The sequence below is a fragment of the Canis lupus genome, chromosome 33, assembly GCF_011100685.1.
Source record: "Canis lupus familiaris isolate Mischka breed German Shepherd chromosome 33, alternate assembly UU_Cfam_GSD_1.0, whole genome shotgun sequence".
NCBI lineage: Eukaryota > Metazoa > Chordata > Mammalia > Carnivora > Canidae > Canis > Canis lupus.
Genome location: NC_049254.1, coordinates 1220742 through 1235521, shown reverse-complemented (window position 1 = coordinate 1235521; position 14780 = coordinate 1220742). Strand labels below are relative to the sequence as shown.

The window sequence follows — 14780 nt, the reverse complement described above, 5'->3', positions numbered from 1 at the left end:
CCCCAGACTCCAGATATGCGGCAACCATGCTGCCTTTGTGAGGGAAACAATAAACCGATGTATGATGTTTAATTTTTTTTTTTAGGATTTTATTTATTTATTCCTGAGAGACGGAGAGAGGCAGAGACACAGGCAGAGGGAGAAGCAGGCTCCCTGCCGGGAGCCCGATGCGGGACTCCATCCTGGCCCAGATCCTGGGATCCCGCCCTGGGCCGAAGGCAGGTGGACACCACCGAGCCCCGGGGGGCCCAACGTTTCAGAACCACAAGCATTACCCGCCTTGTAAGCAGCGACCATCTATTTTGCCCAGAAGTCAGGGCATTGCGTGGGTAAAGGACAAGTGTCCTTCAGGGGAAGCTGGAACCGACACACCTGACTGCTACTTATTTGCAGGTCACAAACCACAAGGTAGACAATAAAGACAGAAAGGGAAAAAAGAAACCACAGAAAAACAATGTCACTCACCCTTGTGGTGTAAGCAGCTTCTGGATCGTCCTCTAGAACACGCGAAAGTCCAAAATCAGAGACCTTACACACCAGGTTACTGTTGATCAGAATGTTCCGGGCGGCGAGGTCGCGGTGGACGTAGCCCATGTCCGAGAGGTACTTCATGCCGGAGGCTATTCCGCGGAGCATCCCCACTAGCTGGATGCCCGTGAACTGGGCGTCGTGTTTCTGAGAAACATTCCACACACACAGTTAAGACACGTTGCTGCTCTTCCTGAGACACGTCTTGGTTCCAGTCTCATCCTGAATTGTAAAAGCCCTGCGAGCCCTTGGCTTCTGGGCCCTCCCGCAGTCGGGGCGTGTGAGCAGGTGCCCAGGGCTGCACCGGGCACCCCGAACCCTGAGAACCAGACCTCCCGTGGGCTTTCTGTGACGTGCAAGCCCCTCGGAGATTTTAAATTCAAGAACAACAAAATGAAATGAATCCTGTGGCTATTTTAGTTTTACATATTGATTTGATCGAATGTCTGTTCTTCCTTCTGGTTTTCCAGATTATTCCTGGCTTCAAATAAAGTGGATAGTGAACGTGTAATTTACCGTCCTAAATAAACAGTTCGGAATTAGTCAAGAATATTTACTGAATATTTTTTTCTCCTCAATCTTGAATTATACATCGTAAAATGGAAAACAATAAAACACAAAGTCAGAGTCTGGTATTTAGAAAAGTTTCCAATTCACTTGGATCAAAGTAGAAATACATGATTTATATGATACATAGGTAAAGAGACACGCACACATGTATACATATACATATGTGCATAAATGCCTGTACAGATAAATAGATATGAAATTCTGTGTTCAGTTATAGATACACAATGACAACTTAAAAGTATTTATTATAATGGTTTCAATTATGTAATTTGAAAAATATTTGTTTTTGAAATGTTCGGGAAAATGATTGCTGATAAAATTTGTATTTGCCTCATGAATATTAAAATAAAGAATATGACTTCTCATTTATAGAAAATTTAGAATTTTCCTCCATAATAATGAATTATTCTATCTTTCCTATCTATCTATCTATCTATCCATCCATCTATCTACAGTGCTGAATGCGCATTGAGGACAGAGTATATGGGGTTTTTTTGGCCCTTACAGTGACTGGTGATTGGCAATGTCTTGTTCTCCATAAAACTTTTGCATTTCTTTGAACAAATATTTACTGAAATATTTTTAAAAATTAAAATAAATAAATAAAATTTTAAAGTTTAAATAATTAAAAAATATATATGGATGCATATGTATCAGGAAAATGGTATCTCTAAATTGAAAATACTTTGGAATTACAATGCTTGCTTATTTTCTGAGACAAAAGCTTTATGTGGTAGACGGTCTTCTAACAGCAGTCTGAAGGTATTTTAAATGAAGGAAAGAGGATATTCATCTTACATCATTGTTTTTTATGTCTTACTTTAAGAGTCTTTTTAAATTTTTTATCTTAACCAGTGTGGGTCCTGGCAGTACAAAAGGGTGGAAGAAAGATTGCACAAATTTGTTTTAAATATATGAACCATTAATTTTGGATCCTGCAAGATAAAGATGAATTTGGTCTCTTTGTATTTAGTCCTCCAAAATTTCCGTTTTGCTTTAACTTTTGTTATCTGATTGTTGGCAAAATATCAGAGGTTGCCTCTGACATTTTCCGTAGTTCATTCCATATTTATGCATATGTTTATATAGATAGAAGGATAAAATATAAAAAATAGATAAGGATAAGAGATACATGAATATATATAAAATCTTCTACTTACACGTAAGAAACTGTCCAGGGAACCATTCTCCATGTATTCTGTGACAATCATCACTGGTTTACCTGGATATACGGTAAATTGTAAATTAAACATGTCTAATCATGTTTAGAGTTCAACAAATATCACGTGATGAATACATCTAGTACACCTTGATACCCCTCATGGATTATTAAATGTAAAAGCTTCCCCTGTCTTCCCAATTTTGCAAAGTCACAAAAAAATTTTTCCCAATAAAAAAATTAAACCAAAAGAAAAAGAAAAAGAAGACTGGGTTTCAGAACAGGGATGATAACCTACAGCATCCAAATTGGCTTATTTGGCATGGCTTTCTGTGAACATAAAATACGCCCCCTTTCTGCCCTTTAATAATTGCATGTCAGCTGCTCTACAAAATTAAGTATTTCTGCTTTCCAGCCCAGGACAGAGCCAGGGTCTCCACAATCACCGACACGTTCCACAGGTATTGACAGTAGTAGTTGGGCAAGTAAAGCAAAGTCCCCATCTTCATGGATCCTATATATAAATTTCTTAAACAACACCAATCATTGTAACTTTTAAAAAATCTGTACTCAACACATTAAAATAATATATAAAATCCATGTTAAAAGGAAAATAAAGTTAAAATTGCTGCTGGCAATTTTACAAACTTACAATAACCATCGTAGAAATATGTGGCCTTAAATACCATTATTAAACCTGTTAATGAACATTTAACTTTATTTATATAGTTAAATATATGTGCAAGATGCTGGTTTAATTATTTTATATGTGATATCTTATTAATTATTATCATTTCCATTTTGCACACGAGAAAACTGAGATATGTAGAGGGTGATCAATGTACTCAATGTCATACAACTAATAAATAATAAAGCCAAAAGCAACAAACTGCACCCATTATGCTGTTAATTTTGGAAATTTATACTGAAGGAAACATTTAAAATACGAACAGCATGAAATACAGGAGTGTTAAGTAATCTGATATACAGATTTATGAATAGAATAAATGTTCAGGCAACGATTGGGTGTCAATTCTATGGATTATTCTGAATTAAATTGACAGCTCTGAAGTCCGTAACATTTTAGATAATTGTTATAGTGTAATGTCGTGAACAAGGCTGAAAATATAACTCTATATACATTACAAAACACGTAGGAAAATAAGTAATGCAAAATGAACATTTCAAAAGGAAAAAGGAATATGGAAAATGGATATTTTTGATATACAGGAAACACTAGTAGATATTTTTGCATAATTAGACTCCTGTAACATCACATATTCATATGTGTGTATATTACATACATACCTCACACCACTTCATCTTCGCGTTATCTCGTGCTTTAGTAATATACATTATTCTCATTTTTTTCGTGTCCCCAAGTGGAAGCATTGTGAATTTAAGGAAGCTGCTGGGTCACACAGTTAGCTAATTTTCCAGCAGATCCCAGACGTGCCGTCTCTGATGTCAAAACCTACTGTATTGGGCAGCCCGCGGGTCGGGGCGGGGGAGCTCAGCAGCTTAGCGCAGCCTTCGGCCCAGGGCATAACCCTGGAGGCCAGGTATCGAGTCCCGGAGTGGAGCCTGCTCCTGCCTCTGCCTGTGTCTCTGCCTCTCTCTCTCTCTCTCTCTCTCTCTCTCTCTGTCTCTCATGAATAAATAAATAAAATCTTTTTTTAAAAAAGAAACCTATGCTATTACTACACGGTAATTCTCTTCCCATATTTTCGCTATGATCTTGTTTAAAACTTAATTTCATCATGTCACAAAAAGAAGGAACAGCGCTTGTCCTCCACGTCTGGGGCACCTGAATCAGCTCTTGAAAAAGCGCCACTGAAAGACCTGGGCAGGTGGCTTTTCACAAACACTGATGCGCCCCTGACCCGTGTGCACACTTAGGTCTTCCTCACAGGCTCCTTCCCTATCATGAAAGTTAGTCTGCCTCTGATGATAGAAAACAGCTTTCTTTGCTTCCTTTTCCTTTCATAGGTTAAAACTCTCATTCACACTACTTATGAATAATGTTGCTTGGTACTATGAAGGTTATACTTACTGTATTCAGTACTTCGATGTATACTAGGTTATAGGTTTAAAAGGTAAGAAAAATGATTTAAATTCTATGATTTTCAGACAAATTTTATACACGTGACAACCAACTGATACACCAATCTATTTTCTGTGAAGGTACTGATTTAATTACATATATTCAGTAACATGTCATACATATCTAATAAATCTGATAATATAAATCTGTAAAGTCATTTAGCCAAAAGTTTCAGCCTCTAGAACTTGCTTTTCTAAAATTCAAATTAAGCTCTGATTTGATACTATTCAGGAAGAAAGGGAAGATTTGACTTTTCCTTGGAAACTTCTCTCTCTCCTGAACTGATCACCCCGATGCTAAAGAGTAGTCCCAGAGACTGATACAAAATTAAAAGCATGGATAAGTGAACAAAGGAATGAATGAATGAAATCTTTCACATGCATGTTCTCTGTAAATCACTATAATTGTCTTTGTTCTTGCCTCAATACCATTCTATGGAGAATAACGTGCTCACAAAGTTCAGTGCATACGTTAAGCGTAGTCACAGGTATTTTGTCTCCTACAGCAAACTCCCAGTGACAGTTTTTGTGCTCCCCAGACTGTTGCTTATCACTTGTTTCCTCCTGGCTCCCAGCCTCATGCCTATTCCATTTCTGGTTAGCATGTCTGGTGGATTGTTTGGCAGGGGAAATAAAAGTAGCTGAAAAATCAAGCCAGTCAATTAAGCCAAAGCCCCATGTCCATTCAGAAATCAGATCGGGCTGCATTTAGCTCTAAGATTTAGGTATTTGTAAACACATCAGTTATGATGGGCAAGTCTGAAAATATGCTTTACATTAAGTTCAAAGATTCAGCAAACCCAAATGTACAAAGAATAAACAGAATCAAAAATATTCCACCTTGGAAAGCCTTGATTTCTAAGTTCTATTTTTTTTTTTTTTTTTTTTTTTTTTTAGTGTCTAAGCTTATTTTTAGCCTTAGTTTCCTTGTGCTTTTGATTTTAATGAATAGGGTTAAAGGAAAAGAAACTCTCTGCAATAGTGGTGGGAGCTCATCCTAACACATATTAAAGATTGCCGGAAATTATTTATAAACTATTAGCTCACCTGCACATGGATGCCATGTGTTTCTATCCAGGTTCATGCTCTTTCACATGTATTTTGATTTAGAAGTGACATTCTCGTCTTTTTCAAGAACCCTATCATTTGCTGCCCTCGGAGATCCTAAAATACATCTGAGCATCTGCACGAAACTCAATAAAATTGTTGCTGGATGACGGCTGAAAGGAAACACTATCAAAAATGTGCAAAACAAAATGTGCAGCAGAATTTTACTTTTTTCCTACATTGATTTGTAAATATAAACAAAATTATGATATTTCATGATTATAGGGTTAAGGGAAGTGAATCAGTCTGTTACAATCAGTTCATTTCCCCAATTACCTCCAGTGGTTCAGATATATTATTAATCATTGAACCACTGTTTGATGACAGAAGAAATGTGATTCAGAATATCCAAGAATCCCAGGTTCAACATGGTATATTTCACCACAACCTTTCTAATCACATTTTTATAAAAAGAAGAGCCGAAAAATGTAATAAATATTTAGCCATGCGTAGGGATTTTTATTGTAATTATAAAATAGATGTTGGCTTTAGATTAAAATATTTGCATTCAAACATAGTATTTATCAATGATTAAACTATTAAACTTTATTGGGGTGCCTGGTTGGCTCAGATGGAGCAGTAGACTCTTCATCGTGGGGTCATAGGTTTAAGCCCCATGTTGGACATAGAGATTACTTTAAAAAAATAAAATTAAAAAAGTTATTGAGGGGAGCCTGGGTGGCTCAGTTGGTTAAATGACTGACTGTTGATTTTGGCTCAGGTCATGATCTCAGGGTTCTGGGATCGAGCCCTGTGTAGGCTCCACACTCAGGGTGGAGTTCACCTGTGATCCTCACCCTCTTCCCCTGCCCCTTCCGCTGCTCATGCCCATGCTCGCTCCCTCATTCTCTGTCTCTCATCAGCTCTTACATCCACAAGTCTATGGATTAATGAGGGCAGGGGCCAGCTCCATGCTGTACCTAGTTCTAAAACCAGTGGAGTGCCGGTTAAAATGGATCGTTTTTATAGTCTCAGGATGGCCAAGGATCATCTCTCTCTTCAAAGTCAGGCTGAGAAACACTTTCTCCACGTTTTCCTAACCAACCATCCTCCATCGATCTGAATACACTGAATGCTTCACATTCAGCTGACGTAACATTTCTAAAATTTATTTGTGCTTAATCTGAAACAAGATTTAATACTTTTGAAGATGGGAACAGATGAAGAGGACACATAGGCTATACAGGCAACAACAGGCCATGCACTTAAAGCTGGTACATCACTGTATATCCACTACACCTCAACGAAGAAAGAAGACAGGGATGATATTTCTACTTTCCCTTGTTCTATTCAAAGCTGATTTGTATAATAAGTCCAATAACAATCAATAAATATGAAATCTGAATGTGTTCAATTGATTTTACAAGGACTACTTAGTTTTTTTTTTTCCTTTTCAAGCTTTCTATTTTCTTTGTCTAATTGTAAAAATGAGGGGGATCCCTGGTAAAAACGAAGACCTTAGGTACAAGAATGAATTAAAGTGATAATAGCAGAAAAAAAAAGTGATAATAGCAGGATTCTCATTTCTACCCTAAGACAAATGCTTTTCATGTTTTACTTCTGAATATGATGTTGTAGGTTTTTTGTTCTGCTTTGTGGTTTTTACGTATATTTATCAGACATGCATATTTTCTATGTAGGATGTGCTAAGGAAGACTTTTAAGTTAAAGTGTTTATTTTCTATATCTTTAGAGACTGACCTTTTCTTTGCTATTAATGTTATGAATTTCTAAAATGACTAGATAGTAAACCAACTTGCATTCTTGGAATAAACTAAACTTGAACGTGATCTAGTATCTTTTTTGATAAAATTGTTAACTATGGCTTTTTATGCCAGTGTTACTGAAGTTTTTTCATGCCTTTACAGTTATTTTCCCCTCTGAAAACATTCTTGTATAATTTTCAAGATATCATCATCCTCATGAGTTAGGGACATTTCTTTTTCTTACTTTTTGCAAGGATTTGTGTATGATTAGAATTAGACAGTTATTAAGTAAGTGTATAATTATGGTTCTCTTTTAGGAAAGTTTTTGTATATTTAAACTAGTGCTCTTTCAAAGTTGGTCTTTGGACACATGTAAGTCCTTTTCTAACAAATGTTAAGTTGCATTTAACCATTCAAAAATATCACAAACCCATCATCCTATCTAAATGGGGAAAATACATAACATATTTTCTTGTAATTCAAATGTGGCCAATTTAACCAAAAAACATGGATGGACAATATTGAAAAAAATAAGGAAAGACTTACTTTGAAAGACTTTCCTAATTTTATTGCTGTGGACACTTTGATAGAAATGTTCTAACCTCCTTTCTCAAATTAGTTATGAATGCATGAGAACTTGTGTCATGAGAGTTTACTCTAACAAACTATTTCTATATATTATCAATAAAATAAACATAACATATATATTGTCTATTTTGAATATTGCAGGGAGTTAGTACCCTTGAGACAAGTGCAGATGAAAACTTTCAGAGAGAAGCAAATAGGACATAGCAAGAATTTGGCATTGTCACTGCATAATGATATCTTATTTCAGCAATATTTTTATCATATGTCCAGGAGATGGAAAGGTGTAAATAAATGACTAAGCTTTTGGTGTAAAGTGGATGCTCACACCAGTATAGAAATGCTTTAATTATGAGTGATTGTCCTAATATTCTGCTTACTATATTCCTTAATGATGTAAAGTTACAGTGACGCATTATTATTTATTATTATTTTTAAATTTCAGAAAATAATCCCTCCCTAAATACCAACAAACACATCAATTTTATCTAATATAATTCCTTCTGTGTCACTAAGTAAAAAGTGGCCAATGGGGGTCTTCTTGGATTATGAACATCACTTGACTAATGATGTGATGGCAGAAATATCAAACATTTGCTAAAAACAAGTTCCATCTTTTTGAACTTCAGCTAAAATTGATAACACATGTTAGTACCAAGTTCTGAGCAGAGACGGTGCCCCCAGCTTTCTGCTACTTTGAAGATCAGAGACTCTCTCACCTTCTCTTGTTTAAGACCATCAAGCTCAAAACGTATCATTAAAATTGTTTAGGGTTCAACTCAAATAAATGGAAATATAATAATTGAATAAAGGGCTTTCTCTAAATGACTTGAAAATAATACCTTATAACAGACGTAGTGTTTCAAGCGTATAATTAATAGCAATATTAAAAAGAATTACCATGGAGCAAAAAAAAAGTATAGCTTTCAAGAATGTTTTTCTATACAGCAAAGATTAACTGATAGATTCTCAAATCTACCAGAAGTGGTAACTTAGATTTTCATAGCTCGATTCCACTTAAAACTGTATTCCTAGATAATTTTATTTGATTTTGAAAGTATCCAGAAATAGTGACATATAACTGCTATTCTGAATTACAAGGGAAAAAAACAAATCTCTATGAGTGGCCTGATTTGCCAGAGTCCCACAACCAGTTGGGTTGAGTAAACACTTGAACTCTGACCCTCTGATCCTTAATCCAGATAGTGATATAATCAGTTTTCTTCTTTAAACACAAACATGTTTATTAAGTTTTAAGCCCTGTATCACTCTTGGGGGGTGTGTTTCTGAACCTTGCAGTCATATATTCTCAGGAAACAAAGAAGATAATAGGAGTGGATGAATCACTTCTCATGACAAAATTGCCTTAACATATTTATATGTTAACTGCAATGTATTAACTTTATTTTAGGGCATTTCTGTTTCCTCTCAGATGTTATAGGGTACCAGATAGAGCTTTTATATATGCCAAGAAAGGAGTTCAAAATCTAATTTAGGTCTGCGACTCTATTATGTGTGCACTATATGAGATGACTGGGATCTATATCGTCGGATTTGGCAGCCTTTTACATGCTTATTTGACCGGGGAGATTCATCAAATTTAGAACTTTCACCCTAAGACTAAGGCAGTTGTAACCCATATTAGAATGTTACAAAATCAGACTCGAATAAGGCATTTAATGGATAATACCTATGATTTTTAAAAGTCTTTTTTTCCTTAACGCATTTTTTTCTGCATTTTGTTCTTGGGGATTGTTTTACAGATTTCTTTGCCAGCTGACGATAGCTCATACTTGATGATTTCATTTTTATACTGAAGGAAAACTTGCCATAATAATTATGGCTTAATGTTGCACATCATTCAGTGAATATTGAATTGATAGGTAACAGTCAGCAAAATGTAACAGGTCATTTTCAATAATTCATTAACACTGGAAACCTCCCCCCCCCCCAAATCAATTTACATTCGGTAAAATAGAAGAACCTATCAATAAACTTAAATTTAAATCTGATGCCTATTTTGAGCGTCACTTTTATCTCCTCTTCTAGGGGTGTAGGTGTTGGAGAAGTTAGGTGATAATTCTTGCCCATGCTAAAATGTCATGGTTTTCTCCGTCATTCCCTAACTGCTGCAAGCAGTCACGCAATTGCCCTTCCTTGCAGCATGCGTTCAATTTGATGAACCAAGATTGAAGAAAGACCTCTAGGTAGAAGATATTGCTTTTTTTTTTCATTCAAAGTATCAATATTTTTATTTCTTAACGTTGCTAAATTAAGAACCTAGTACGATCCAGGTTCTATTCTCAGTCACTGATTAAAAATAACATGGATTTTTGCCTTTTATGAGAGTTCACATTTTTTTAGGTATTAAGGGTTATTAATTATTACTAGAAAATTTTTGAAGCTTGAGGGATTCCTTCCTATGATCAAGTTATTAGGGGAAACTTAAAAAAAATCAAGATCAGAAAAAAAAATCAAGATCAAATAAGTAGAATACAAAATGAAAATTAGAAACTCATTTTTATCCACTGTTAGGGCCAGGGGAAGACCAACCTTCTGACGCTATCTCCAGCACTTTCTAATCAGACCAGCCACTTGCTCTGTATAGTTATTGTTTGTTCAAATATAAAATGGAATTATCGTATCTGATTCACAGGGTAGTGATAATAATGAAATGACATCCATGGTGCAATGTGTGGCATACAATGGTCAACCCATAAAGAAAGCCTTACCCAAAAAAACAAAAAAACAAAAAACAAAAAACAAAACAAAACAAAACTTTATGTAAGTTGAGTTAAAAGAAAAACAGCTCTACAAGTACAAATGAGTTTTCTCCCCAAGAAGTGCTCAAGATCTGAAGGACCCCCTCTTGGTAAGGATGATTTAAAGGAGAATAAATGACGAATTGATTATTAAAACCCCAGTGAGACACAGTTCTGTAATTCCACGGGCATTAGCTAGTATGGTCTTAACAAAGGATTTGAACATTTTCCCAATCCTTACTAACAGTGTTTTTATTATTAATCTAAAAAATAGTAAAAAAAAATGTTCTTCGTCAGAAAAGATTTCAGGGCTACTACTAATATAACCTCATTTTTAGGAGTATAAAGGGAAAAATGCTTCTTACAATATTTAATACGGGCTCATAGTTTATGGTTTAGTTCTACATTACTCAGTTCTTAATCTTATTTATTATATAAGAAAACTCCAAAGCAAATCAAAGTACATTTCAATTTTACCATGCTCTTGTGAGAAAGGAACTGCCTTTTTAGTCACACTAAGATGAGAATAGGTATAGTGCCATTTGGAAAGTGCTCCATGTAATGTTAAAGAAAAATATCATTGTGAAAAATATAATGTGTAATGTCTGTGGGTAACCATAGAATATGTAAATGTGGTGCCAATGAATTATCCCCTTAAGGATGCCAAATTTCCTGCCATATGTTGTCTTTTGCTCTAAGTAGTTTGTTGCCAATTTAGCTTATTCTTCATCCTGTGCTCCAAAATCTCAAGGAAAAAAAAAAATCCTAGAGCATTCTCAAGAGGTTTTCATCGGTAACAAAGCCAAAAATCACATATCTGCCTCACAGGATTCCTTCTGAGTCTGGCTGGAGAAATGATCATGGAAATAAGTCCAGATCTCTATCTCGGGCTATGAGGCAGCGTTTCCCCAGACTGGTCAGAGCTCCGTCTGGGACCCTAGATTAGAATTATTTGAAATCCACAGAGTACCAGGAAGAGGCCATGGGTCTAATGTGATCCCAATCTTTACAGCTCAGGAGCATTCTCCAAACTCACATAATTGTCCTGAAGTCAGGGAGGTAAAGATTTGGGAGTTTAACTGAAGCTGTTGACCAATAACAGAAAAGGCAGCTCCCTGGGAGTTCCCAGCAATTCCTGTCAAAATCGAGTCATTGTTGTTCCTCATCCTTCTGCACCACAGAGACGTCTTTATGATTCACTTCTGAATCATCTTTTCATCAGTGGACCTTAATACCACCCCATTTTTTAGCTCCTAAATTTTCCCAATTTTTGAAGATCTAGAATAGCACTGTCCACATATGACCAGTTAGATATCTTTGCTCTCTTACTGAAGAGAGACACGTTGGCCTCAAATGAGTTTTTCTGTTAGGACTGACAGACAGCTATTAAAAAAATAATAATAATCAAAATCCTTTAACAATTGAGTGTGGTTTTAAAGACTCTCTGCTCGACATGGCAAAAGTTTGTCTTTCGACTTGACTTACTCTTAGTAACCACTCCCTCCAGTCGGATGATGTTGGGATGGTCAAATTGTCCCATGATACTTGCTTCTCCTAGGAAGTCTCTCCTCTGCTTTTCTGTGTAGCCCACTTTTAGGGTTTTTATGGCCACCGAAATCTCTTTTTTTGAAGGAAGTTTCAAGCGGCCACTGCACACTTCTCCAAATTCGCCTATCAGAAGAACAAAACAATGACAAAAGGTAAGGACTTATGTCATTAAAAACAACAACAACAACAAAAAACTGTCAGTGGAGAGCAACTGTTTCCTCTCAATGATCCCATTCAAAATATTTACACCTTTGATCTGCAAGGTGTACGCTGTAGGCCTCCAACTTATCTCACAAGATGATGATCAGAGACTCCCTGAGAAACCCCAGGACATCTACACCCCACTGGAAAATGGATCCAGTGAGTAGCCTCGTGCATTTTGAAGTACTACACTGTGAATAATAGAACATGAAAGAACAATGGGAACGTTGAAAGCTACAGCTAATAGGGTTTTACCTCCTTGTTCTCATAGCAACTACTTCCTCAGGGTAATCAATAGACCAGCACAGATATATTATGGGTTGAGCAATGCATTAAATTTCACATGTTTCTAGCCATTCTGTTATTATTAAGAGGGCCAATTTAGCTGTATACTCAGACTCTGAAAATGAGAACAGAAGCATCTGCTACCAATTCATTTTATTGGAGTATTGGCATGTTGCATTACTGACATACTAGCTATAAAGTTCTCTGAGCTTCTGGAAGGAAGAAGAATGTACTAGTATCAAAAAAAGCACATCTTTTCTACAGAATCACTATAAATATTTTCTTAGATTCAATGTCTTCAATAAAAAAATGCATGATTAATCCACAATTAACTGAATATGGAGTGCTGTTCACTTTTAAATAGTCTAATCCAACTAATATAAACTTTCTAGAACTAGTTTGAGCACCAACTTCACATATATTGTTAATTGAGGAGATATACCCATAACTCTTTCATCATATTTTGAGTTTTCTGAGAGCAGAGACCTTTATATTCACTTCTCTAACCCACTGTTGCCACGGTAATTGTCACAAAGTAGTGCCACCCATAGATTGTTCCTTGTTCATAGAGGAAATCCTAGAATCATGTGGATTATTCTGTCTGATTTGTACAACACCTTAAATGTGTTTTTTTAATATCAAATGAGAAGTTTTTCTAAAAAAAAAAAAAAAAGCATTAATTACACGGTTGTCAGGCCATCTGTGGGATGGAAGAGCATTCTTGGTCCAACCTTCTCACTGCGAGTTTTTGTGTAAGCTCCACGCCCCATGGATCAGCCAGAGACAAGTTGTCAAGAAGTAAGATGCTTCTTCTCTGTATTTTGTTCAAGTGTTTCAGCCCAGAAATGCAGCAGGTTATTGGTTTACCAGCTGCTTTCCTACAAATGACTCGCTTCCCTTCACGAAGCTGTATGCTCCCCCAGGCTTGACCCTTTCTCCGGAATTCAGTTCTGTCACTGTTTCTAAAACGATGATTTATGCTATAGCTTGTCAAAGTCATTTAAGGTCCAAAAGCAGTTATTTATACACTTTTTAATAAATACTCATCAATTGGCAACAGTATGACAGACACGTTGAAAAATACGGAGTTACGCTAAAGAAGGCAGATCTCATTTCTTCCCTTTGAGGGAGTGTAGAGAAGATAGTGACATTTGGGCTAGACTGTTCTTTTGGATTATGGGGAGAATCAGGTACAGAATTTGAGAACATTCATTGACTTTTGACGTCCAAGGGAAAATATGGCATTATACAGTGTGTGTATCAGGGAGAGGAATAATGATTCAAAGTAAATAACTGTTAGAATTTGTAAGCAAGAATAAGGGTTCTGGGGTGCCTGGGTGGTCAGCCAATTAATTGTCTGCTCTAGGCTCAGGTCATGGTCTCGGGAGTCTTGGGATGGAGCCAACGTCAGGCTCCCGGCCCCACGGGGAGTCTGCTTCTCCTTTTCCCTCTATTCACCCACCTTTGTGCATTCTCTCTCTCTCAGATACATAAATAAAGCCTTAAAAAAGAGTAAGTGTCCCTTTCTCTAAACTGGGTTCTTGGAACGTTGCCAGAGAGCCCTCGTTCATGTTGTGTCAACATTAAGTTTGAGCAAAACCATAAGGAATCATCCATAATAAACTTTTACTTTCTGAAAGAAAGTTCTGCCATTATCATGAGTCAATATGTTGTGATGGGTCTTGTTTTGAATTCTGATGTCATCATCACTCATTGTAGGTGACAAATCACTTGTCAGCAGACTTGTCAGCACAGCAGACAGCACAGCACTGTGGGACAGAGCATGGACTCTAGGGTCCAACTGCCTCTGTCACCTATTAGTGTATGATGTTGAGCAAGCATTTTAACCTCCCTGTGCCTTTGTCTCCTTCTCTATAACATGGGAATACCAATTGTGTCCAACTCATAAGGCCTTCGTGCAATTAAAGGAATTAATGTATGGACGGACACATAGTGCGTGTCTTCTATGTGTCCATTACTATTTTCCTCTCTGAGTTCAGACCCACCTTAGGAAAGATAAATTATCTATCTACCTCTGATGAGTTAGGTCAAGTTGAAGAATAAACATAAAAATGCTTTATAAAATGTCCAACTCCGTATTGATGTAACAAGAGGTGGTTGTGGTGATGATGGTGAGAACAAGGTTCATGCCATGTTGGGTAGGTATTTGTAAAGGAGAGTGCTTCCCCCTCACTCGGGATGTCAGGGAAAGGGTTCACATTTCAAG

General features: G+C 36.5%; 1 protein-coding gene across 2 annotated transcripts in view; it reads right to left on the bottom strand.

Annotated features, from left to right (window-relative positions):
• Positions 1 to 282: 282 nt before the first annotated feature.
• LOC119877828 (ephrin type-A receptor 3) overlaps positions 283 to 14780 on the bottom strand; it is a 285497-nt gene continuing 270999 nt past the window's right edge. For both annotated transcript variants that reach the window (XM_038582501.1, XM_038582502.1), the window contains exons 11-13: positions 12005 to 12190; positions 2259 to 2320; positions 283 to 675 (exon numbers count right to left, since the gene is read on the bottom strand). In XM_038582501.1, coding sequence (XP_038438429.1) covers positions 298 to 675; positions 2259 to 2320; positions 12005 to 12190 — 626 coding nt within the window. In that variant the 3' untranslated portion in view covers positions 283 to 297. The remainder of the gene's footprint in view (positions 676 to 2258; positions 2321 to 12004; positions 12191 to 14780) is intronic.